General features: G+C 40.1%; 1 protein-coding gene across 1 annotated transcript in view; it reads right to left on the bottom strand.

The window, feature by feature from the left end:
- Positions 1-25903, bottom strand: part of LOC124789262 (intraflagellar transport protein 172 homolog) — a 282278-nt gene that overhangs the window by 71642 nt on the left and 184733 nt on the right. Inside the window, exon 15 of the mRNA XM_047256559.1 lies at positions 9760-9940. Coding sequence (XP_047112515.1) covers positions 9760-9940 — 181 coding nt within the window. The remainder of the gene's footprint in view (positions 1-9759; positions 9941-25903) is intronic.

Here is a 25903-nt window from a genome sequence, read left to right as displayed (position 1 = left end):
ACGAATGGAAAAACTAGTAGAAGCCAACCTCGGGGAAGATCAGTTTGGATTCCGTAGAAACACTGGAACGCGTGAGGCAATACTGACCTTACGACTTATCTTAGAAGAAAGATTAAGGAAAGGCAAACCTACGTTTCTAGCATTTGTAGACTTAGAGAAAGCTTTTGACAATGTTTATTGGAATACTCTCTTTCAAATTCTAAAGGTGGCAGGGGTAAAATACAGGGAGCGAAAGGCTATTTATAATTTGTACAGAAACCAGATGGCAGTTATAAGAGTCGAGGGACATGAAAGGGAAGCAGTGGTTGGGAAGGGAGTAAGACAGGGTTGTAGCCTCTCCCCGATGTTGTTCAATCTGTATATTGAGCAAGCAGTAAAGGAAACAAAAGAAAAATTCGGAGTAGGTATTAAAATTCATGGAGAAGAAATAAAAACTTTGAGGTTCGCCGATGACATTGTAATTCTGTCAGAGACAGAAAAGGACTTGGAAGAGCAGTTGAATGGAATGGACAGTGTCTTGAAAGGAGGATATAAGATGAACATCAACAAAAGCAAAACAAGGATAATGGAATGTAGTCTAATTAAGTCAGGTGATGCTGAGGGAATTAGATTAGGAAATGAGGCACTTAAAATAGTAAAGGAGTTTTGCTATTTGGGGAGTAAAATAACTGATGATGGTCGAAGTAGAGAGGATATAAAATGTAGGCTGGCAATGGCAAGGAAAGCGTTTCTGAAGAAGAGAAATTTGTTAACATCGAGTATAGATTTAAGTGTCAGGAAGTCATTTCTGGAGGTATTCGTATGGAGTGTAGCCATGTATGGAAGTGAAACATGGACGATAAATAGTTTGGACAAGAAGAGAATAGAAGCTTTCGAAATGTGGTGCTACAGAAGAATGCTGAAGATTAGATGGGTAGATCACATAACTAATGAGGAAGTATTGAATAGGATTGGGGAGAAGAGAAGTTTGTGGCACAAATTGACCAGAAGAAGGGATCGGTTGGTAGGACATGTTCTGAGGCATCAAGGGATCACCAATTTAGTGTTGGAGGGCAGCGTGGAGGGTAAAAATCGTAGGGGGAGACCAAGATATGAATACACTAAGCAGATTCAGAAGGATGTAGGTTGCAGTAGGTACTGGGAGATGAAAAAGCTTGCACAGGATAGAGTAGCATGGAGAGCTGCATCAAACCAGTCTCAGGACTGAAGACCACAACAACAACAACATGTTGGCCTCCCCCGTAAAACTTACCTAGCAGCAAGATCTTTCTTTCTCTACTCATCTTAGTGTCATCCCTCTCTAGTAAATTCTTATTGATGATCTGCTGCACCCTAGTTTCTTCTACAGCTAATGAGGCTCCTCTCTTTCAACAGGCAGAATGCTGTATCTGTCCTTTAGCTCCATAGTAACAAAACTACACAAGCTATTCCCCATTTTCCATCTCTTGTTACATTTTCCCACATCCCACTTTCTCCCCCCCCCCCCCCCCCCCCATCTGCTCTATCTCAATTTTTGCAGTCTCAGACTCTACCTGTAGGGCACAAATCTTCAGCTTTTGTCCTGCAATATTCCTGTCTTTTAAACACAATCTACAAATTCATAGAACAACCTCACTAGGAAACTCTTACTTTGTCACACTGCCATCAGTCCAATGGAACTACAATACACAAATTCCACACACAAATACTAAACTGTAAACCAACCTATGACAAACTGCACATTTGCCACTCATGGCACAAACATGTTCAGTACAATATTGTGTTGGGAACTGTTCAAAAATCTTTGTATTTTTACTACATCATTTGAGGTTTTTTACAAAAACAGTGGGAAAGCCAGTCAATATACACCCAACATCCCAGAAAATATGGCAAATCAGATTTGAAATTTTAGTAAGAGATTAAATTTGAAGAGCTAAGAAAATGGATGTGGCTGAGAGGACTATTGGCACTTTCAAAGACAGTCTATGTTGGGCTAAAAGGAGGAATAAACAAGGAAAAAGGAAACAACAAGCATATGTCGAAGAAAATGAAAAAGCAACATTAGAAAACACGAAATATAATATGATGTCATAAAGAGAAAATAATAATAGGGATTGGGAAAGAAATGGCAGAAATGGGTAGAAGCAGGAGACTGAAAAATGATCCACAGAAAATTAGCCCAATTTTATCCATGTGAATGGTACGAATGAAGCACTTGTGTAGAAACAGGATCCTACTTTCCTTGTTCTCAGTTAATAGTGCTGGAGGAAGAGACAAACTAAATAAATAAATCTACATCATAATGTAATGACCAAGGTTAGAGCAGTTGTCTGAGAGAGTGTCCTATGCAGCAAGGTCTTACATTTGACCGTTAAAGACTGTATTCCATTCATTCTCACTTACAGTTCAGTCAGCATCAAGCTGACATAGAAACTGAGAAAAAGGTTACACATCTGTTGTGCCAAGTGTCAACAACTAGCTAACTTCCCAGTGATGAAACAACTCTTACAAGTGATGGGCTGCAATGAATAGTGGTATGGACTACACAGCATAAGATTTTCAGCAGGGGTAATTACAAGAATGTGAATCATGTGGTGAAGAAATAGGCTGAGGACATGCACAGTCTCACAAAGATGCTACTGACCAGAGACATGTTAGTCTGGATGGTGCAAGGAGAATATTATGTAGGTGAACTTTTAAAAGCATGAATTCAAGCAGGGCAGAAATCATGTTATGGCCAAAAAACATACAAAACATATAGTTTTCACAAAAAACTATTCTTTTGGCATTTTAACTACTGTTTTCCATTAAAAACAAACAAAAGTAATATTAAAAGAAAGGTAGATGTAAATGATAGATAACATGTGATATTAAAGTATCTTGTGTAAGACTGAGAAAAAACTTTCTAAAGCAGAAGAAAAGCTGTAGTCAAGAGATAAAACATCACCACCAACGTATTGCAAAATCCATCAATCTGTTTTCAAAACAGCATAACACATGTGCTATACACAAATACTCCAAGAATACAGTGAAAACAATTTGGAGCACTAATAAACAAGAATAACAGCTGTAGAAGAAATGATAACACATTGAAACCAAAGACTACCAACTTAAATGATTACTTCTTCACAGCAGTAACAAATTTGAATGAATGAATTTTAAACATGCTTTTGGAACATCAAATATAAATGCATAACATGTAATGCAACAGGTACTGTTTATAACAGTGACAGCATTATTTAAATAATATGGCACCTTAAGGAGATGACAAAAATGTAACTGTCGGTTAAATATCAGTTTTGTCATGCAGATATTAAACTACAAGTAGGAGGCAAACTGCAACTAACTGTCATAACTAATGATGCAGCAGCTTGTATTTAAAGTACCAGTATTTGTGTTGATTTCACTATTTCAAACTTGGTTTAAATACTAGCTATAGTAGATTAAAGCTGGTTAATTATCAATGTAGGTTCTAACAGTTACTCTACATTAATTAATGTATAACTTAGCTCAGTCCACATTCCTGAAGATTCTCCTTCATTGTAGGATACACAGAGCAAAATGAATGACTGAATTAATCATGCTGCTTAAAAGTAGTATGTGATCTGCCTATGACGGTGTGTCTGGCAGAGTATTAAAGTGACTAGATAGGACTAACATTGCAGTCTGCCTGTGAATAGTCAGTTTGTTGAGACATATTTCCTGACAAACCTAAATACGCAATAGTGACTCATCTATAAAAATTGGAATAAGCAAATCACTTTTAACTGCAGATGTGTTTCACTCTGTTCAAATTGTTCAAATATTTTAGAGAATGAAGACTACAATGGATTACTGACTATTTATTTCAAAGCAGAGTCAACTGATTCACAGACTGACTTTCATGAAGTATTTTCCCTGTATGATCTCATAAATCAAGTCCCAGCAGAGTTATATAACAAAAGCTAAGTTGTTACAACATGCTACGATCTTGCACGATTTAAGTGTATGGATCATAATATTGTACTTCTGAAAAAAATCTGTTCTGCCGTTAATGACATCCCTCTTGTAGGTATGGTGTATTACCTTCATAAAATAACACAGACAATGGGGGATCTTCTATCTCTTCATACCAAAGATACAGACTCTTCAACCATAGAGCTGACCAACTATAAAAGTTATGTCACAATCTTGAGGACAGTCATAACTACATGACAACAGCAAAGGTCACAATCCTTGGACATGAGTTGTACTACTAGGGCATTTTATATGTAACTTTTCACAATCTGGTTCAACATTTCAGCTCTAGAATCCTTATGCAGATTCCAAGCTTACAGGGAGTGGTAACAACAACAACATTAAGATATCACTCTTGTCTGCCATTTTTATGGATAGATCAAACTTCTGCATACTTCAGCCTGTCCAGAAAGCAGCCTGCACCAAATGATTGATTTATTATGTGACAGAGCAATTATTCCATTCTGAAAACATTCACAGGATTTCTTGTCAGACTCACCACTGGCTGCTAGTTGTCCACAACCAACATTATTCTGGTCCCCTCATTTGGAGATGACAGAACCTGTCTCCATGGCATCTAGAGTTCAATGTTTCAAACTCCTCCTTGATAAAACACACTGCGGGTGGACAAGTCATCAATAAGCACCCATCAGATATAAAGTAAAAATTTGGGAACCTATATAAACTTAACAGAAAATTATAAAGATCCCACATCAGATATTTCTTCTAGAAGATAACAGTCTATTCTGTTACCTCCAACAACTATGGCAATGGAAATAGCTTTTGCCATCAATATGGACCCATTACTGCCAGTGAGGATGGCACCACTTTGGTTTCCATGACAGGACACAACAGTCTTTCCAGCTATACCTCACATCCCTGCGTAAGAGGGATTATGTATTTCTGTCTACCATGCAACCACTCTCATCGATCAATCACTTAACTTTCATAGAGTAAAACACACTATTCAGCTATATGCCAAGTAACAGAAACCACAGTAAAGCTCCATGAGAAATAATAGTCTATTGCAAACAGACTCCTGTTGTTACAGATTTAGGTAACTATTTTCTTTGAATAATATCACCATAAAATCAAGATGTAGGAAACAACTAACTGAAGATAAAAAGCAATTATTTAATATGAGTGAGATAAGCAGATTTTTCCTTAAGTATGTGCTTTCCGTAAAATTACTAGGTCATGTTACCTGGTGTCAGGTCAAATATTATTAAGTAGTATAGTGGAAGTATATTGTTAATGCCGTGTGTACAGATGATCTTTTTTATGATTTGTTGGCTTGTTGTTTATCTGTATCTTAATCCAGTCCTCATTCCTGAGTGTTCTAATTCTTGGTGACATCTACAGCACACTGAATGATTTTTTTTTGCAAAGAGAAGCAGTATTCTTACATTGGAAAAGCTCATTGTCCATGGTCACTGACTAAACTCCTGAAGTGTGACTGCCACAGCCTAGTTTAGTGGTCAGCCCTAACAGCCTTCTGAAGTTTCCATTCTTTATCAGGAGGCTCAACAAGGGTAACATCAAAATGCCATTTCTAGCTGATACACCACCAAGTCTCATTATCAAATGTGACTGCATGTGGGCCACCACAGTATATATTATGCTCACACCACAAGTTTCTGAAAATTAAGTAACTGAGTGAATTTTGCCATTAGAAATATATCTCATTGTATTCTGCTGTAGACAACAGAGCCGGTTTATCACCCTTTTTTTCACTGCTTTTTGTCTTACAAAAATTTCTTCCAGAGCAGTGCATCTAAAGTGAAGCAAAAGAAAGCAGTACAAGTATTGTGTAAAGCAAATAATCAAATATGAGGCCTCTTCAAAGATCTTCAAATTCGTACACTCGATTTTAAGAACATTTCATCCTTAATGTTTACTGTCATAATGAAAACCAATTTCAGTTCAATTGTAATTCACATAGGCATCTTCTTAGCAAACGAAAGTGCTGGCAGGTCGATAGACACACAAACAAACACAAACACACACACAAAATTCAAGCTTTCGCAACCAATGGTTGCTTCGTCGGGAAAGAGGGAAGGAGAGGGAAAGGCGAAAGGATGTGGGTTTTAAGGGAGAGGGTAATGAGTCATTCCAATCCCAGGAGCGGAAAGACTTACCTTAGGGGGAAAAAAGGACGGGTGTACACTCGCACACACACACATATCCATCCACACATATACCTATATGTGTGGATGTATATGTGTGTGTGTGTGTGTGTGTGTGTGTGTGCGTGTGTGTGTGTGTGTGTGTGTGTGTGTGTGTGCGAGTGTATACCCGTCCTTTTTTCCCCCTAAGGTAAGTCTTTCCGCTCCCAGGATTGGAATGACTCCTTAGCCTCTCCCTCTCCCTTAAAACCCACATCCTTTCGTCTTTCCCTCTCCTTCCCTCTTTCCTGATGAAGCAACCGTTGGTTGCGAAAGCTTGAATTTTGTGTGTGTGTTTGTTTGTGTGTCTATCGACCTGCCAGCGCTTTCGTTTGGTAAGTCACACCATCTTTGTTTTTAGATATACATATATATGTGCGGATGGATATGTGTGTGTGCGTGCGAGTGTATACCTGTCCTTTTTTCCCCCTAAGGTAAGTCTTTCCACTCCCGGGATTGGAATGATGCCTTACCCTCTCCCTTAAAACCCACATCCTTTCGTCTTTCCCTCTCCTTCCCTCTTTCCTGATGAAGCAACCGTTGGTTGCGAAAGCTTGAATTTTGTGTGTATGTTTGTGTTTGTTTGTGTGTCTATCGACCTGCCAGCACTTTCGTTCGGTAAGTCACATCATCTTTGTTTTTTTTATATATATATATATATATATATATATATATATATATATATATATATATATATATATATATGTGCGGATGGATATGTGTGTGTGTGTGTGTGTGTGTGTGTGTGCGCGAGTGTATACCTGTCCTTTTTTCCCCCTAAGGTAAGTCTTTCCGCTCCCAGGATTGGAATGACGCCTTACCCTCTCCCTTAAAACCCACATCCTTTCGTCTTTCCCTCTCCTTCCCTCTTTCCTGATGAAGCAACCGTTGGTTGCGAAAGCTTGAATTTTGTGTGTATGTTTGTGTGTCTATCGACCTGCCAGCGCTTTCGTTTGGTAAGTCACATCATCTTTGTTTTTTACACATCATATTTTTGTCTATTGCATCACATAGATTTTGTATTTTGGTGGAAATGTCATCAATAAGCACCCATGGGACAGAGAAAAAAATTGGGAGCCAATAAAACAGAAAATTATGAACATTCCACATCAGACATTTCTTCTTGAGACTGTTTCTCTAGGCTATAGAATTGACAATTCCTGTTAACAGCTATCAACGCAAGACAAGCAGCCACTCCTTAATATAGCTAACGACTCAACCCAGTAAATTTACAAGAGATATATACAGCATGCTCCTTGGAAACAATGCAAACCAACTTAAGCCCATATTACACAGCAAAGTCCAGTCTATTCTGTATTAAAATTCCACTTATGACAAATAGAGGTCAAAATAGTAGTACCTAAGCCAAACTGGTCACATGATCCACAGATCTTAAATCTTATCAGAAGTGAATCAGACCAGCATTTGGCTGCTTTATATGCAAGATTCTGATGTGGTCTTGTCAGAGGGTGTTCCTGATGACAACTATCGTCTGACTAGTGGCATCACTGCAGTTGTCAGTAATGTTATGCCAGCTATGCAATTTCCATAATGACTGACCCTTTCCTGACCATCAACAGAGAAAAACATAGGCGTTGCGTGGTCCGGAGGATCCACCACTGTGAGTGGCATCACATTGCTGTCTGTGGGTGCTGTTACAGAAGGCCTGGGCACAACAAGTTTTGTTGGAAGTTGTACGAGTCACCCTGCAACCAGAGGGTTTACGGGAGCGGAGAACCAGATGACTGCTAACCAGAATGACGGAGATGAAATTAATTTTTGTGGCACGACCAAACTATGCGGGTGGAGCCCATGGAAAACATCACAGACCTGCATGATAGACCTGCAGGACCAGGTTGAGTGGCATCTGAATTCACAAGGCCCAACTGGGGCTGGCCACCCGGAAGGAAAAGGCCTCAGTGATGACATGCACTGGTGGATGGCACAACGCAACACAACTGAGTGAGTGCAGTGAGAAAGGCTGTTAAGGAGCTCTGATGCAGCCTTCAATAAGGAGACCCTGTAAGTTGCTAGAAAACCATACAGGCATTAGGTGCAGTGTCCATGTGCATGGCAACTGAAAAGTCGACTTTTGTTCAAGTCCACTGGCTAAGAGATTGCACAGTAAATCTGTCACACACAGCAGCTTAAAGAACACATGTACAGGTTGTATTTTAGTCATTTTGCTGTTTCATGGATTGTAAATTCAAAAAGCATGTGAAGAGACTATTCCAGAAACATTGCCCATGTTGGGTCAGCTACCACCAGAAAAATTACTGGATGAGTGACTTGGTTGTGAGTAAAACTGTAAACATTAATAGCAAGGACACATGATGGGGCTATAGGCCTAAAGATTTGTCTTGGCTGCCTGCAACTGCAGCAACAATGAACAAAAGTAAGGAGACTAGTTTAACAACACACAAGAACCAGTATCCAAAAGTAAACTTGCAGGGTGTTTGCTTATGAAATCATCTAAGTTCTTACACATTACACATTACGCGCAACTGAGGAGGACAGGACCACAAAAGTTGAAGATGTCATCTAAGTTCATTTGTTGGGTTGCATCATGAGGATTCAGCACTTCTGCAGATATATCACTCACTTGGTACACTTTCATAGGTTGGATGTAGCTGCATTGAACTGATGTAACATACCTCCTGCAAGTGTCCCTTTCTGCCACACCTGTGGCAATGTTGTGCACCAATGGGGGCAGCTGTTGCATGCTTGGCAAATGAAGCAATTTTACAACTGGGCACCAGCACTGCCAATGTGCCCAGTTGCTGGTGTGACTGATTACAAAGTCAAGCAGGCCATGGGTAGATGGCGTATAGTGTGGCTGGTGCCAGAAAGCTGACAGCCCCCACATCCTCTTCCATAATAAGCCAACTCTGGGCTGCATGGGTAGTTTCGTGCCTCAGAAAGAGTGCAAGCTAATTTAAGTTCGTATTCCAAAACAAAGTCGAGTCTACACCTTACAAGGTTCTGTTATGGGAAAAAAAGATCCACGTTAAGAGTATCTAAGCCAAACTGATTATACCACACAACTGACTCATATCAGCCCTTGGCTGGCTTAGATGCTGGATTATGGCATGGCCTTGCCAAATAAAGTTGCACCACCTACTCTTGTTTCCATAGTGATATTGTGCTGCTCCACTGCAATGAGAAAGCAACAGTATTTTTCAAACTGGTATTTCTGCTAAGTTTACTGTTGTAGTCAACTCAGCTTGAATAAGAAAAAAATAGCTTATAGCAGTTCAATTATGGTTCATTCTTAATGTAGTTTCTAATAACTGGTTCTCTTTGTTAATGTATTAATGGAACCATTACGAATCCATGAAAGTTTTCATTCATTATGAGAACTATGGAACATGGAAGATGAATCAATAATGGAGTTGGAAATTCAATATGGTTCTGTACCTTCCTTTAACAGTACTCCTACTAACTGAGCTTTTTCAATGCACCTCAGAAGCCAATACAAATCTTCACCATTTCACTATTTCTGCTTTACTGTTTCAAACACTGCAAAAACATCCCCACAATGAGGAGTGTGTCGTAAATACAACATAAGATAGCTTACTGAACTGTAAATATGAAGATAATTAAAATTTTATTTCAATACCTGGAGGCTTTGGCTGGCATATTAGATTTCAAATACAAGTTAAGTGCAGTTTCATAGTCTCCTTCTCTTTCTTTAATTTCTCCTGCTTTGTCTTCCTGTTTTGATTCCAATAACCATTTCATATACTTGTTACGTAATTCTTCAGACTTAGGATGACCCTTCATTTCTGCTAGTTCAAGAGCTGTAAAAAAATCAGTACAGCACACACTATCATACAATACAGCTAACAGAAACACATAAAAATACTTAATGACTAAAACAAATCTCAAAAGTAAAATCTACAGGTTGCAAACTAGTACAACAATTATGAAAAGTCTTCTAATTAACTAACTTTTAATAATCTATATCTACTTAAATACTCTGCAAACCACTGTGAAGTGCATTGCAGAGGTACTTTCCATGCACTCCGTATTATGGTTTCTTCCAGCTCCATTCACACATGGGGCACGAGAATAATAACTGCTTAAATTCCTCTGTGCACACAGTAATTTGTGTAATCTTTTCTTTGCTATCACTACGTGAATGATATGTAAGAGGCAGCTGTATATTACCAGCTTCTTAACTTAAAACTGGTTCTTGATAAACTATGTAATCAGGCTTTCACAAGATATTCGGCACCTGTCTTCAAGTATCTTAGGCTCACTCTCCCATGCGTCAAACAAATCTGTAATCAACATTCATTTTCACCCTATTTGCATATGCTCAATATTCCCTTATAGTCCTATTTGGTCTGGGTCTTACATACAAAAGCAGTATTCAAGGCCGGATAACATGGTGTTCTGCAGGTATTCTTCCTTTGTAAACTTATTACATTTTCTCAAACAATGGAAACTCCAGGTTGGAATAACAACAGTATGAGTAATAGGAGAGATTGCTACTCACTGTAAAGATGACTCACTGAGTTGCAGACAGGCACAATGAAAAGACTGTTATACATGCAGCTATCAGTCAAAGCCTTCATCAGCAAAGAAAACAAACACACCTCATGCACACTCAGATGCCACAACCCGCAGCTACGACTGGAATGTGACAGACATGTGAACTGCAATCTGGAGTGGGCTGGAGAAAGGGAAGGGATGGCATGGTATGGGTGGGGGGAGAGAAGAGCACTGTCTGGCAGAGCATGCAGGGACCAAAGATGGCCGCCAGGGGTCAAAAGCAGACTACACCACCCTGTGGCACAACATGCTGCGGAACATAACATGCTCGATTTCAATGGCTGCTTCACTAACTGGGCCAGCTGGAACCTTACCTTGACCACCAGCATTTCTGAGCTGTGCAGATGGGACTTATTCTTGCAATACATAATATCTACAAAATATAAAAACGCAGTATATGAAGCATGCAAAAAGGAATACAGACATCTCAAGCTGAGACTGACAGGAAGTGCGAAACAGCTAAGCAGGAATGGCTAAAGGACAAATGTAAGGATACAGAGGCCTATATCACTAGGGGTAAGATAGATACTGCCTACAGAAAAATTAAACAGACCTTTGGAGAAAAGAGAACCACTTGTATGAATATCAAGAGTTCAGATGGAAACACAGTTCTAAGCAAAGCAGGGAAAGCAGAAAGCTGGAAGGAGTATATAGAGGGTCTATACAAGGGCAATGTGCTGGAGGGCAATATTATGGAAATGGAAGAGGATGCAGATGAAGATGAAATGGGAGATACGATACTGCGTGACGAGTTTGACAGAGCACTGAAAGATCTAAGTCGGAACAAGGACCCGGGAGTAGACAACATTCCATTAGAACTACTGATAGTTTTGGGAGAGCCAGCCCTGACAAAACTCTACCATTTGGTGAGCAAGATGTATGAGGCAGGTGAAATACCCTCAGACTTCAAGAAGAATATAATAATTCCAGTCCCAAAGAAAGCAGGTGCTGACAGGTGTGAAAATTACCGAACTATCAGTTTAATAAGTCACAGCTGCCACATCTAACATTAATTCTTTACAAATGAATGGAAAAACTGGTAGAGGCCGACACTGGGGAAGATCAGTTTGGATTCCTTAGAAATGTTGGAACACGTGAGGCAATACTGACCCTGTGACTTATCTTAGAAGACAGATTAAGGAAGGCAAACCTACATTTATAGCATTTGTAGACTTAGAAAAAGCTTTCAAATTCTGAAGGTGGCAGGGGTCAAATACAGGGAACAATAGGCTATTTACAATTTGTAGAGAAACCAGATGGCGGTTATAAGAGTCGAGGGGCATGAAAGGGAAGCAGTGGTTGAGAAGGGAGTGAGACACAGTTGCAGCCTATCCCCAATGTTATTCAATCTGCATTTTGAGCAAGCAGTAAAGGAAACAAAAGAAAAATTTGGGGAAGGAATTAATTTGCCTGCCGGCAAAGCAACGGGTCATCTTTACAGTAGGTGACATATCCTATTCCTTGCATTGTTATTACATTTTCCCATTATTCTACCAATGGACTGAGGCCCATCATCTGCTTTATATGCAATATGCCTATGAGAGCATTCTATTTCATAAAGCTACAGAGTCATACATCCAGGTATTTGTACAAGTGCATTCCCTGAATGAAATATCTGTTATTTCTTTATTACTTTAATCCACCAAATAGAAACAAAAATGTGTATAAAGTGAATTTCTTCAGCTTGTAATAAATTGTGAGAACAACTGAGTTCATCCTGTCTGTCCTTGACATTCAGAGGACAGTAAATAATGGTGCCCTGGTTGATTTTGTGTTATTTGACTTTCAAAACACCTTCAGTACAGATCCACATTGTCACTTAGTTACAAAAAGATGAGCTTAATGCATACTGGACCAGGTTTTTGAGTGTATTCAGAACTTCCTAGCAGAAAGAAATTGACACATTGTTCTTGATGGAGTGAAACTCTCACATATAAAAGCAACTTCAGGAATACCCCAAAGGAGTGTTATTGGGCCATTATTATCAAAATACTTATAAATGTCTTATGGATAATACTAGAAGTTTTGCAAGGTTTGCTTCGGATGTTGCTGCTGTATATGGGAAAGTTGCAAATAGCAGCAAGTGCAACAAAATGCACTGTTCAATAACACTGTTGACGATCAATCACTGGAAACAGTAATATGATAGAAGTTACGCAAAACTGGAATTGCTTCACAAAATTAATTGTAGGAGAAGTAGATGTTAGACTGAGATTCATCGGAAGAATCCTTTCGAACTGTAACTCATTCGCAAAAGAAGTGACTTACAAACACTCATTCGAACAATTCTTCAGTGGTGCTCATCTGGAATCCTTACCAGCTATGATTAACAGAAGAGATAGAGAATATCAAAGAAAGAGCAACAAGTTTCATCACATTCATTTAGTAAGTGTGAAAGCATTATGAAGATGACAACTTGGATTGTTGGGTGTTCTGCCGGATATCAGCATCGTTCTTGCAGAATATTTCAGTAACATAGCTCGTAACCTTCGTCAGGTGTGACCAGAGACTGCTCCTTGAGAGGACCCGGTCCAGTATTTATGTCTGTGGACTTCCCCCTCCACTGGCAGTTGCAGGCATTCCCTCTGCAGTCTCTGCCCACTCGCTGCGGTTCTGGACGTTCCCTCTGTGGTCCGTGCCCACCAGACCTGCTCCTGAGTGTTCCATCTTCGGCCTAGTGCGTTTGGAGTTCTGTCTGGGTTGCCAGGCATTCATCATGTGGTCCTTTCCCACTGACTGCGATCTTCTGGAGCATCGCCATTCCACTTTCGATCCACCGCAGTTCTGGATGTTCCCTCTGCGGTCCACACCCACTGGACTCGCTCCCGGACGTTCCATCTTTGGAGAGCCTTGCACTCTGTCTGGGGATCGTTTTCTATATCCATGCCTTCAGCTCTTCTATTCATGGAGTGCTGCAGCTGTCCCTGTTGCTCCTTCGACAATTCCAGAGCAGGATCCCAGGCTCTGTTTAGCTGGTACCCCATGCCGCGGTTCATGAGACTGTCAGTTACTTTTATCTCTATCGATTCCCTTATAGAACTATCCCAAAATGCTGGCATTTGATTTGTTTCTACTTTTCGCTAGCAAGTGGATACACGCCCGAGTGACAGCTGCAGCTGTCCCTGTTGCTCCTTTAATAATCCCAGAGCACGATCCCAGGCTCTGCTTATCTGGTACCCCATGTCGCAGTTCATGAGATTGCCACTTTTGTCTCTATCGATTCCCTTATAACACTGTCCCAAAATCTGGGTGCCTGTGCTAGAATTTTGCTTTCATCATAATTCATGGCATGATCTAGTTCTAAACAGTGTTCAGCAATGGCAGATTTCATCACCTGTCTTAATCAGGTGTGCCTTTGAGGTTCGTTGCACCTGATATCCACTGCTTCTTGTCGTCTGGCCAATATAGGACATGCTACACTGACAAGGTATATTGTAAATGCCTGGTTTTCGTAACCCCAGGTCATCTTTAACATTTCCTACCAGTCCCCTGATCTTGCCGGAGGGACAGAAAACACACTTGATGTTGTGTTTACAGAGGATCCTACTGATTCTGATAGAAACAGAACCAGCACAGGGCAGGTACGCCACCTTCTTTGCTTCATCTTGTTCTGTTTCTGGATATACTACCAAAAAAATTGAGATGGCACTCCAATCGATATACTACCAAACAAATTGAGATAAGACTCCAACCAGTCACTACACCACTATTTAATTCAGCTTTTAACTGCAGGTGCGTCTGGCAGCACAGTCGTTGCCTACAGTGCATGCACGGGAGGCCTTTCTGCGGCTCCTAGTAGGGGGCATTAGAAGCATCGCATTGCTCCCGGTCTGATAAATTTCGATGCTGCCGTGTGATTATCATCAGTTGTGCGTTGCAGCAGTGACAGCAGCAACTACCACCACCTGAAGATGTCGAGAAATTGCATCAATAAAATATTGTGCAATTTACACAATATGATCCAGCGGCAAACCTGAGAAGTGTATTTGCAACAGATCTGTCAGGAAAGCCTGAAAAGTCACATCTGGTAACTCTATGACTCTATGGGGAGGAGATGGCCAATGACATACATGAGTTTGACAAGTTGTGTAATAAGAGAGGTAGGCTGCTGTGCACTATGGCGTTTTTATTGAGATGCCATGACAAACAAACTGTCCCAATGTTTGCTAAATTTAAACATAATATTGGCTCAGCAGCCACTGTTAGAATTAAACAGCAGGTGAGTGCAGCTCTAGTGAGAGAGAGAGTACATTATATAAGACAGGAACTGCACATGGTCTCCACGAAATTACTGTCACTGCATCTGAAATTCTTTTCAAAACTCTCAGCTGTATTCTGGGATTAGACAGATAGTGCCACCTGAGCGCTAGCTGACTGGTCAAAACAACAAGCCAAGGTTCGCCAAATGTCAAAGTATACTCATCTCGAGGCCCAGTCACAAGAAGGGAATACACCAGGTCGACACATTGTGTTTAATCTCACAGAGAGAATCCTGGATGAGACAGCTGTTGTAATGCTCAAGAAAGGTTTGAACTATGCACCCACACAACAGACACCTCCAATCTGAGATGTCATAGCTGGCATAGAACAGACAATTTTGAAACTTCCCAGTGACATTGCAGTAGAGATTAGGAGCGACACCTGCTAAATTTTAACAATGGCCCACCAAGAAAGTTTAACATCAGCTCAGCAGCAAGGAAGGCTCTGCAAGACTTGAGAATGGACAAAGATTTCGTCATTTTACTTGCCGACAATGGGAACACCACCATCCTTCTTTCACAAGTTGAATACAACAACAAAATGAAGGCACTGCTTGATGATCCTGCCTGTCACAAGATAAGAGAGGATCTGACTGGCAAGATCAGAGAAAAACATTAGATCTTCTCAAGAAGAGTTATATTTCTTCTAACGTGATTAAGAGCCTACACCAACAGGCTGCAGTTACCTCAATACTTTCAGTCCATCCAAGATACATAAGGATGGGTCTCTTCTTTGCCCATTGGTGAGCAACATTGGAACTCCTACATATTTTTTGGCCAAACATTTTATTACACTGTTGTGATCTCCTATAGGCAAGTGTGATCATCATATTTGGGATTCAGGGGACTTCATAGGATGTCTGAAGACACTTAAGCTACAACCGTTGGATCTTTTGGTTAGCTTTGATATTGTATACCTTATCAGCAGCCAGTTTGAGAAAGACATTGTGGCATTGCTTAAACATGTACTTACCTGAACTTATTCCTTATTCAATGACCAGTATTTTGAACAAGCGAATGGTGTCGCCATGGGAAGTCCTCTGTCTCCCAAGGTAGCCAACTATTTTATGGAACACTTTTAGGAAAAAGCACTGCAGTTGGCAAGTCTCAAACCATCCTGCTTCTGGTGGTATGTAGACGATACGTTTGTGGTCTGGCCCCAAAGAATAGAGACATTACCTGTGTTTCTCCAGCACCTGAACTCACTCCATCCCAATTTACAGTTCACAATGGAAGTGGTAAATGATGGCACTTTGCGTTTCCTGGATGTCATACTTAGAAGAAAAGCTGATGGTACACTAGGAGATAGTGTCTATTGCCAATCAGCTCATATGGAGTTTTATTTGCACGCCACAAGTTGTCATCACTCTGCGCAATGACTTAGTGTCTTGTGCCCTTTGGTGCATAGAGCACATGTGGTCTCAGATGCCGACAGTCTACCTGGTGAGCTACAACACCTAAGAATGGTATTCCGACAGAATGTCTATTCCGACAGACAGATTCGCCAAGCATTCTGTTCTAAGTAAATTCAAAGCTGGGATGTAAATGAAGATGCAGAGGCATCCACTGCAATGGTGTTCTTGTCCTATTTTGGCAGCATACCTTCATGAACAGAAAGAACCCTCAAAAGACATGACATCATGTGTGTTTTTCAGCCACCAGCAAAACTGAGGAATTGTGTTTGGTCAAAGATGACCTTGATCTTAGGAAATACAGCATGTACAAGACACCATGTCAATGTGCAAAATCTTATATTGGGCGGACATGCAGAACTGTGCAAGAACGTTGTGTCAAACATCATCGTCACACAGGCCTGGGGCAACCTGATAAATCAGTGGTAGCAGAGCATTGCTTCAACACGGGCATCATATGTTTTACGAAAAGACTGGAATTATATCCCCAGCATAATCTTCCTGGGACTGTGTTGTTAAGGAGGCCATACATATCCATACAGTGGACAATCTTGTCAACAGGGATGCAGGTATTCAATTAGAGTATCCTGGAATCCAGCACTGGCTGCCATTAAATCAAAACAGGGAAAACGAGAACTTCTGATTCATGACATAACGCAACACGCTGCTGAGATTTAATTCAGCTTTTAGCCACAGGAACATTCGGCAGCACAGTCATTGCCCACAGCACATGTGCAGAAGGCCTTTCTGCGGCTAGGAGACCTGCTTTCCTCCAACTGCTAGCATCTTCCCATGCATGCATACTGCCTGCTCTGGACCTCGTAAATTTCGACACCACAGCGGGATTATCGTCAGACACACCTTGTAGCAACTACCACCACCTGAAAATCTTGAGCAGTTGCATCGATGAAATATTGTGCGATTTACACAATATGATCCGGCGGCAAACACAAAAAGTCTATTTGCATGGACACAAACTCATTACAGAATATATTCAGTTTCAAGCTAGCACCAGCCTTATTTAAAAATTCGCTTCAGTCAACATTTTTTAAGCTTTCTTTAAAATCTTCAGTAGTTTTGTCATTAATAGGTCTTACTGTTACCTTGTAACATTGAAAATAATTGATTATTGACAGTATAAAGTAATTGGATAGATAAAAAATCTACTCAGCAAGCAACGGCAGGAGAACGCACATATGGAAAAGATCTTAGGTATGCAAGCTTTCAGAGCCAGTGGCTCCTTCTGGTAGAAGGGTTGAAGGGTAAGGAACAGGGGTGAAGGAAAAGGCCTGGAGAGATTTAGGAAAAGGAACAGAGTTCGGGAAACTCACCCAAAACCCATGTTTAAGTGAGACTTACCAGATGGAATGAGAAGCAAAGACTGATGGTTGGGAACTCCGCCAGATGAGATTTGAAAACCTGAGACTTAAGATGGAAAACAAGGTAATGTGGAAGACACAGATTACTGCTAAAACATCATGAATGAGTTAATATGAGTGAAAAGCTATGCACATTGTATGTAATAAGGGGTGGGACGGGGACAGAGAAACATAAGATGGGTCAGAAAATGAAAGATGTAGAAACTAACATGGAGTGAAGAAAGGAGTGGTTACTGTGAAGAAATGCTGAGACGAAAGAAATTAATGATGAATGCCAGGTGGGTGATAACCAAGGAATGTTGTAGCACTAGTTCCCAACTGTGGGATACTAAGAAACTGATATTTGGGGGGAGGAATCCAGATGAAGTATGTTACGAAACAGGCACCAAGGTCATGACTGTCATGTCGTACAGCAACAGGAAATTGTGTGTTACTGGTATACACACTCTGTCTATGCCCATTCATCCTAACTTATAATCTGATGGTAGTCATGCCAGTGTAAAAGGCCGAACAATGTTTACATATCAGCAGGCATATGACACGTGTAGCTTTACAGGTGGCTCTCCCTTTGATAGTGTATGTTTTGCCTGTTACGGGGCTGATAAAGGTGTTGGTAGGAGGGTGCATAGAGCAAGTCTTGCAGTGGGAGCCGTCACAGGAGTAGAAGTCATAGAGTAGGGAGATGGGTGCAGAGGGAGTGTAGGGTCTGACAAAGATATTGCAGAGATTCAGAGTGTAGGGAAGCAGCATACTCACACCTTATAAAATTCACATCAGTCTTTCCATTGTGTGCCAGCCTAGTCCGTTGTAACTAGCTCTGACGTCATAAATATTGCGCAATACTTTAAAATGAAGTAAATAACCTGAAACGTTTCTAGCATGTCAGGAGTAATACAAAATCAATATGTGTTGGATATCAGTTCAATAACTTTAACCATTTTCGAAATTTGGATGTTTTTCTGTAAAAATCATTGGCGCAACAGAAAAGAGCTGGAAACTTTAAAATTTATATTTAGATTCCTTTTGCGTAATAATTTAGTAGAAACAGTATTCTGGATCTCACAAATTAAAATTTTAGTTGAAATTCATAATTTTCTAGTTTTTGTCTTAGAAATTAAGGAAGCAAGATAGATTAAATAGGCGAATAAATAAAGCTAGGATGTTTAAATTTAAGTAGAAGGGAGATCCGCTACAATCATAAAGATGTGAGAAGTTTCAACTGAATAACTATAAAACTGTTGCGATAGCGTATCTCCAAAGGGCAAGTTCAGAGCTCGTCTACTGCGTGTAGTGTAATTAAATTAATTATCTCGCCCAAAATATTTGACTTAGCCATGTCAGACTTTTATTATGATTACTTACCTGTGTGCTGATTGCACATTTAAATGGAGAGCTTCATTGGCCATCAGCAAAGGAAGCAATGATTTATTCGATAACTTAAAGTGGTGCATTACTAGCCCAGCGGCCAGTCGAGAGAGCAGATTTGATCAGGCGTTCCCTTAGCCGTCCGCACTGCGGCCTTATATGTAAGAACGCTGCGCGAGACAAAAAAAGGCCCCAGTTCTCTCCAGACGCTAATTAGCGCACCATCTGTGCCGGGAGTCGCATCGCGTCGGTATCGTTGATATAAACAGCCTCGGATGCCATAATAAGTTACTCGGGATACGCGTAATCATGAAATCGTTTTCGAGTGAAGTGTTAATTTTGGGATGACGTTAATGATCTATCTTTAGTTTGCGTATGTCGTATTTTCAAATACCGCCGCAGGACAGACGTTCTACCATTATTAGCGTGGAGTTTGATGACCATTATCATCAAATTATGGCGAGCATTCACTTAAACATTTAATTTGAACATTTATAGTTGCATCAGCGCATTAGACTGTGACCTGCACTGGTAGTTGGATTGTGTGGTTTCTTTTTGGTCTGTGACTTTCAGAATATAGTGAACATTTTAGAGAGAATGGTTTTTGATTATGAGTCCCAGACAATCTCCTAATTCCTCAGAGCTATAAGCTGTAGCTATAAATGTATTTCTCAGATGAAGTGGGCACTAGGAATTCTAATTACAGGCTTCACGTTTTGCTAATCACTTTCTGGTTGCCAATATTGTAGTTAGAGAGCCAGTGTTGAGAACGGCAAACAACAGCATTAAATAAATAATAGGAACATTAACAATTATTCCACCCGCCGCCCCACATATGGTGCCAATCGGCCGGGAAAGAAACTGAGTAAAAGTGAAAGTGATTTTTAAATATTCGGATTCGGGAGTGAAATGCAACGCGCAACTGAGTAATAGAACAGTGATAGTGTTACATGTGCATGTGGACGACGCAATTGGATTAACAACGCATCTGGATTGACGGAGCTGCACTGAGTCTAGCGGCGCTGAAGGCATTGCGAGAAGCCAGTTTTGCCTCACCGCAGTCGTCCGCCGGAGCAACCGGAGTCGCGCCTGCAGTTGCGGGCCACGCAAACACACAACAGCCATCGAAATGCCGTCTGCAGTTCAACGCGTCGCGTCGCATCAGTAATCCTGGTACGCCGCGCCGGCAACGTCATACATTGTGCAGAAGGAACTCAGTTAAGTGAAAAGCTGTTAAAATTTTTACTAACCTGCACTAAAAGACTGTCGGCGATGGAACCGCCAGAAGAAACTGAGGTTAAACTTAAATCAGAACCTATGTCTGTTGAGGGAACTGTAAATCCAGACAATGGTTCAAGTGTAAATATGCATGAAAATAGTAATGTTAAAGTGAAATATGAAGTATTGTCTCCTGACAGTAGTGTGAACAGGGGCAATGATTCAATAACAGAGACCCCTGTAGTAAAGCAGAAATCAGAAATTGTTAATTTATTGGATGATAGTTTATCTGATGAGTTAAAAACGAAACAGTCATCAGAGGTGGTAGAGTTTAAAAAGGATAAGTTAGATATGACTGACCAATCAGATGTTTCATTTCGTTTTGATGATTCTGGTATTGGAGCTAGTTTTTTGTCACCTGAGTGTGATAAAAAACCAGCTAGTGAGCAACCCAAAGATACTGGGGCTATTGATTTAAATGTTATATTACAAGCAATAGCTACCGGTAATGCTAAAATGACAGCTGAATTAAAGTCTGAAATAACTGAGGTCAAAAGCAGTAATGCTGAATTAAAGTATGAGATTGTGGCCAGCCAAACTAATTTTAATAAATGATTGGAGGTAATGGACAGTACCTTCAAGGCTGGTTGCAATAACCTGAAAGAGGATCTGGGCAGTTTGAATTATAAAATTGATTACAATCATGAGGATATTAAGAAAAAGGTTGCTCAACAATTTTCTGAAATGTATAAAACAGTAAAATCCGAAGTTGCTGAGGTTCGCAAAGACTTCCAAATGGAAGATGCGAAGATGGAGCACAAGTTAACAGAAAAGATCAAGGCGGAATCTGAACTGTGCTCAGATAGGTTTAAAGATGTTAATATAAAAGTAAACATATGTCAAGCAGATGTAGATGCAATCAAAACTGATACTACTCATATTGTGCAAAGAGTAGATAATGTTGAAATGAGAGTAGAAAATATTAATACTAACATTGTTAACATTGAGAGAAAAGTAGCTTCAGTAACTTCTGGTAATGGTAGTATACAACAAGTTGTAGCTGCAAACGCCGCATTTATCGGATGTCGGCAGTTCTTGCGGTTCGATCCAGATAAAAATATCCACCCGCTAAATTTCTGGAATGATTTTGAAGATGTGATTCCACCAACTTGGTCTGAACGAGAGAAAATCTCATTTATTAGAAGCCATTTAGTGGGTGACGCCATGCGTTGGTCAGCTGATGTTTTGTTGAAGTGTAAAATATTAGCAGAATTTAAAACAGCTTTCATTAATGAGTATTGGTCTAGCAATAAGCAAAATGAAGTGTTGAGAGAATTATGGAGTGGAAAATGCTTCAATGCAGGCAAGGAATATATTAATGAGTTTGCCAGGTCAAGGATCTCACGTTTGTCACATTTGGCCGAAAAGCTAAAACCTGAAATGATAATACTAGGTCTTGAAGCCAAACTGCCATGGTATTGACAAACTAGAATTGTATCTGCCCCTAGAGACAATCTGGATCGTTTCATTGAATATTTGGAACGTGTAGAGCGTGTGGCTGCCAATGAGGAGCAAGCACGTAATAACAGAAATGCTAATAACACTAGTAGTAATTTTAAGAACGAGCAGAATGGCAATGTAAACATCAGAACAGTAGGTGTTTGCCATCCTAAGAAAGGTAGGAATTGGAGAAATAATTACCAGAACCAACAATGGCATCCGAATGATAGTAATTTTGTTCCTAACAAAAATGTGCAAGTAAACAACAGTGTTGAAAGCAATGCTGTGCCAGTAAACTATAATGCAAATAAAGGTAACAGTAGTATGCAGAGGCTGGAAAACTAGTTCCTGTCTATGAAGATACTGGCGCTCACCAGGCGGTTGCTTTTCCTAAGCCAGTAATTACAGTAATTAGTATGACAGATCAGAATACTCAAACTGAGGATTCGGGTGATGGGTCGGTAGCATCCAATGATACTGCAGAAATATTAAACCACTCACAGTATTTGATAGATACCGTGTTAGAGACACTTTCTAAGTGGGAAGAGAAAGAGAAGGCGCAGCAGTGTAACGGTAGGGAAGAGCTACAAAATACTGAATTGTCAGGTGAAGAAGCAGAAGAAATTCATGATTATATTTACGATGAGGATGATGTGTTATCTAAAGTGCCTGTGCAGGATGTTGATACTGTACTAATAGATTTACGACAGGAGGTAAGTGAGAATGTAGAGGATAGCCTGTTGGGGGTTGATGAACCCAGTAGCTGTGACCAGTTGTCACTTGAGAAGGAACCCGACGATAATAGTGAAAGTGGTTTAGCTGTAACTAGTGTTATGCCCGGTCTGGAGGCGCAGAATCACTCAGACTACAGTAATTTGGATCATGTTCAGCAAACTAAATGTAATGACGTCATGCGGTGTTTCGATTTAAAATTAATAGACCGACTGGAAGAGGCAGCTGAAAATGTAATTCAGGAAACCCCTACACACTTTGACCTAAATGTAATGAAGACAGATGTTGATCACTTTAGTTGGAGACAAATCCAAAAGGAACTATTGGATGAGTTTGAGGAACCACTTGTACAACCTAGAATAAGCCACCCTATAATAATAGTGAATATGTTGGGTATCTATGTACGTTGTCTCTTAGACAGTGGAAGTGAGGTGAGTGCGATATCTCAGTCCTTCTTTGATGCATTACCTAGTAAAGACAAGCTTACCGTAATGAGGGTATCAGGACTAAGAATAATTGGTGCTACTGGCTAGGTGTCAAAAACGGTAAAACAAGAAGCTTTGCTGCCCTTTAACATTAATGGTAATTTAATTGATCATCCATGCTTAATTGTAAATAATCTCAGTATTGAGGTTTTAATTGGCATAGATTTCTGGTCAAAATATCAGAGTGTTGTTGACTTTGAAAGAAGCCAGTTTTCTTCTGTAGGGAGGAGGTTGTTCTGTAACCTCTACACAGTGTGGCAGCTGTGCAGTACCAGCTGTGTGAGATCTTCTTTCCTTTTCAGGTCTCATTCATTCTTCATCTTTGCTATCCACCAAAATTTCGGCTCTTACTCTCAAATACTAAAATCTTCCGGTATGACTATCAAACCAGCATTAAGCTAATGAATTCTGTAGGGAGGAAGTTGTTCTGTAACCTATGAACAGTGTGGCAGCTGTGCAATCCCAGCTGTGTGAGATCTTCTTTCCTTTTCAGGTCTCACTCATTCTTCATCTTTCCTATCCACCAAAATTTCAGCTCTTACTCTCAAATACTAAAATTTTCCGTCATGGCTATCAAGCCATGAGTTCTGTAACCATTATATCCACCGATTAGTGAAGAAAATACCTAATGTGACAAACCTAACAGTGACATAAACAATAGAGAAGTGACGTAATTAAGATACAAATGTATTTGAGTAACAAGTATGTATAGAACCCTGGTAATATTGTAAGTACAAAGTGTTGTTTTATTGGAAATGGTCCCACAATAATATTTAAAGAAGATATACAAGTTCGTTTACAAGCAGGATCTGAAGTGGCAATGAGATCTAGTGTATGCTGTAGAGCTAACTAATTAATAGTAAAAGAGATTGCTTAGTGTTATGAAAAATATGCAGATAAGTTGTAAGAATGAACTCACCTTGTGTAGCAAGGAATGGCAGTGTAATAGAATTGAACAGTGTTTGTGGTTGAGACGTGAAGGACACGTCCTTGAAATATTTATAAGGTTGGAGCTGGCCGTTATTTGGTGTAGTGTGTGACAGGACACACCTACATGTATTGAGGTTACGAGTTGGAGGCGTGAATGCAACCATAGGTACCTTTATGGTAGATGCAACAGAGCAGCTCATGATGTCCTACAGGTTTAAGGAATTTAACATTACGCTCGGCCATAATTACTTAATGCACTTTAGTGGTAGGTCGAGAGAGACTACCTGTGGTTTCAGCATCCAATCAAGTGGAAAGGGATTGCAATGTGAGCAAACTGATCAGCTGCAATACACTATGGATATGAAATAAATGTGCTATCCTGTGCTTTAAATTTTAATGGAGTGAGTATTACTTAAGTTCATACACTAGCAAAGTAAGTAAGTACATAATGGCAGACGTGAAACATTATTTATAGCTCAGGATAAATACACTTAGATGAAGTAAATACACAATTGCAGATGTGGAACTGACACAACAGCAGTGGACTGATAAGTGGATTTAGTAGTCAACTAAGCGTAGTGTGTTTTAAACACTCAGAACTGTACTATTACCACATGTACAAAGAAGCTGAGAAGACAATTACTAATCAAATATACTCATACTATCTCTAAGAATAAGGTAATCGAAGATGAGTCATCTAAGTAAATAAAATACAAATGTATCAGGAATGTACCGAGCATTGGTTCAGTGTTCCGGCCCAGAAATAATAAATTGAGATTAAATAGGATTCATGATTGTATGCCTTAAGCATAAATTTTCTCCAGTACGTGACTAACGGCGTTTTGAGCCATTTGTTTACCGATTTTATGACAGTTAAGTAACCGCGAGAGTAAAAATTGAAAAAGTTCTGTTAACTTTGTTCCAGCAACATACTGAAAGATAAAATGTATATATATATCCCCATTTCATTGTGACCCATCCTTAGATTTTAAATGAACAGAATCTGAGGCACTCTTTTTGTTTGTTCTACAGGACAAACCAGATAATGGCAGCCTGGTAGCTGCGTGAAAGCGTGGAGTGACTTGGACACAACTCACAGTGACCCCTCCCCTTTCCCCATGTAATTTAGAGTGAACGTGAAGGATGCACACCATAGCAACTTCCCCTCCTCTACCCTTGTGAATGGAAGTGTAGAACGCCAGCCAACGCGGCTACAACCACATGTGTAAAAATGAAATTGTTATGATTTGTGAAATTTTCTTTCAGGTTTAGAAAAGACTGCTAAGATATAATTATCTGTTTATATGTGTTTGTCTAAGGCTTCCCCCCCTCCCCCCCTAGTCTACTGACTGGTTTGATGCGGCCCGCCACGAATTCCTTTCCTGTGCTAACCTCTTCATCTCAGAGTAGCACTTGCAACCTACATCCTCAATTATTTGCTTGACGTATTCCAATCTCTGTCTTCCTCTACAGTTTTTGCCCTCTACAGCTCCCTCTAGTTCCATGGAAGTCATTCCCTCATGTCTTAGCAGATGTCCTATCATCCTGTCCCTTCTCCTTATCAGTGTTTTCCACATATTCCTTTCCTATCCGATTCTGCGTAGAACCTCCTCATTCCTTACCTTATCAGTCCACCTAATTTTCAACATTCGTCTATAGCACCACATCTCAAATGCGTCGATTCTCTTCTGTTCCGGTTTTCCCACAGTCCATGTTTCACTACCATACAATGCTGTACTCCAGACGAATATCCTCAGAAATTCCTTCCTCAAATTAAGGCCGGTATTTGATATTAGTAGACTTCTCTTGGCCAGAAATGCCTTTTTTGCCATAGCGAGTCTGCTTTTGATGTCCTCCTTGCTCCGTCCGTCATTGGTTATTTTACTGCCTAGGTAGCAGAATTCCTTAACTTCATTGACTTCGTGA

Source organism: Schistocerca piceifrons, chromosome 3, assembly GCF_021461385.2.
Source record: "Schistocerca piceifrons isolate TAMUIC-IGC-003096 chromosome 3, iqSchPice1.1, whole genome shotgun sequence".
NCBI lineage: Eukaryota > Metazoa > Arthropoda > Insecta > Orthoptera > Acrididae > Schistocerca > Schistocerca piceifrons.
This window is presented reverse-complemented; position numbering and strand designations above follow the sequence as displayed.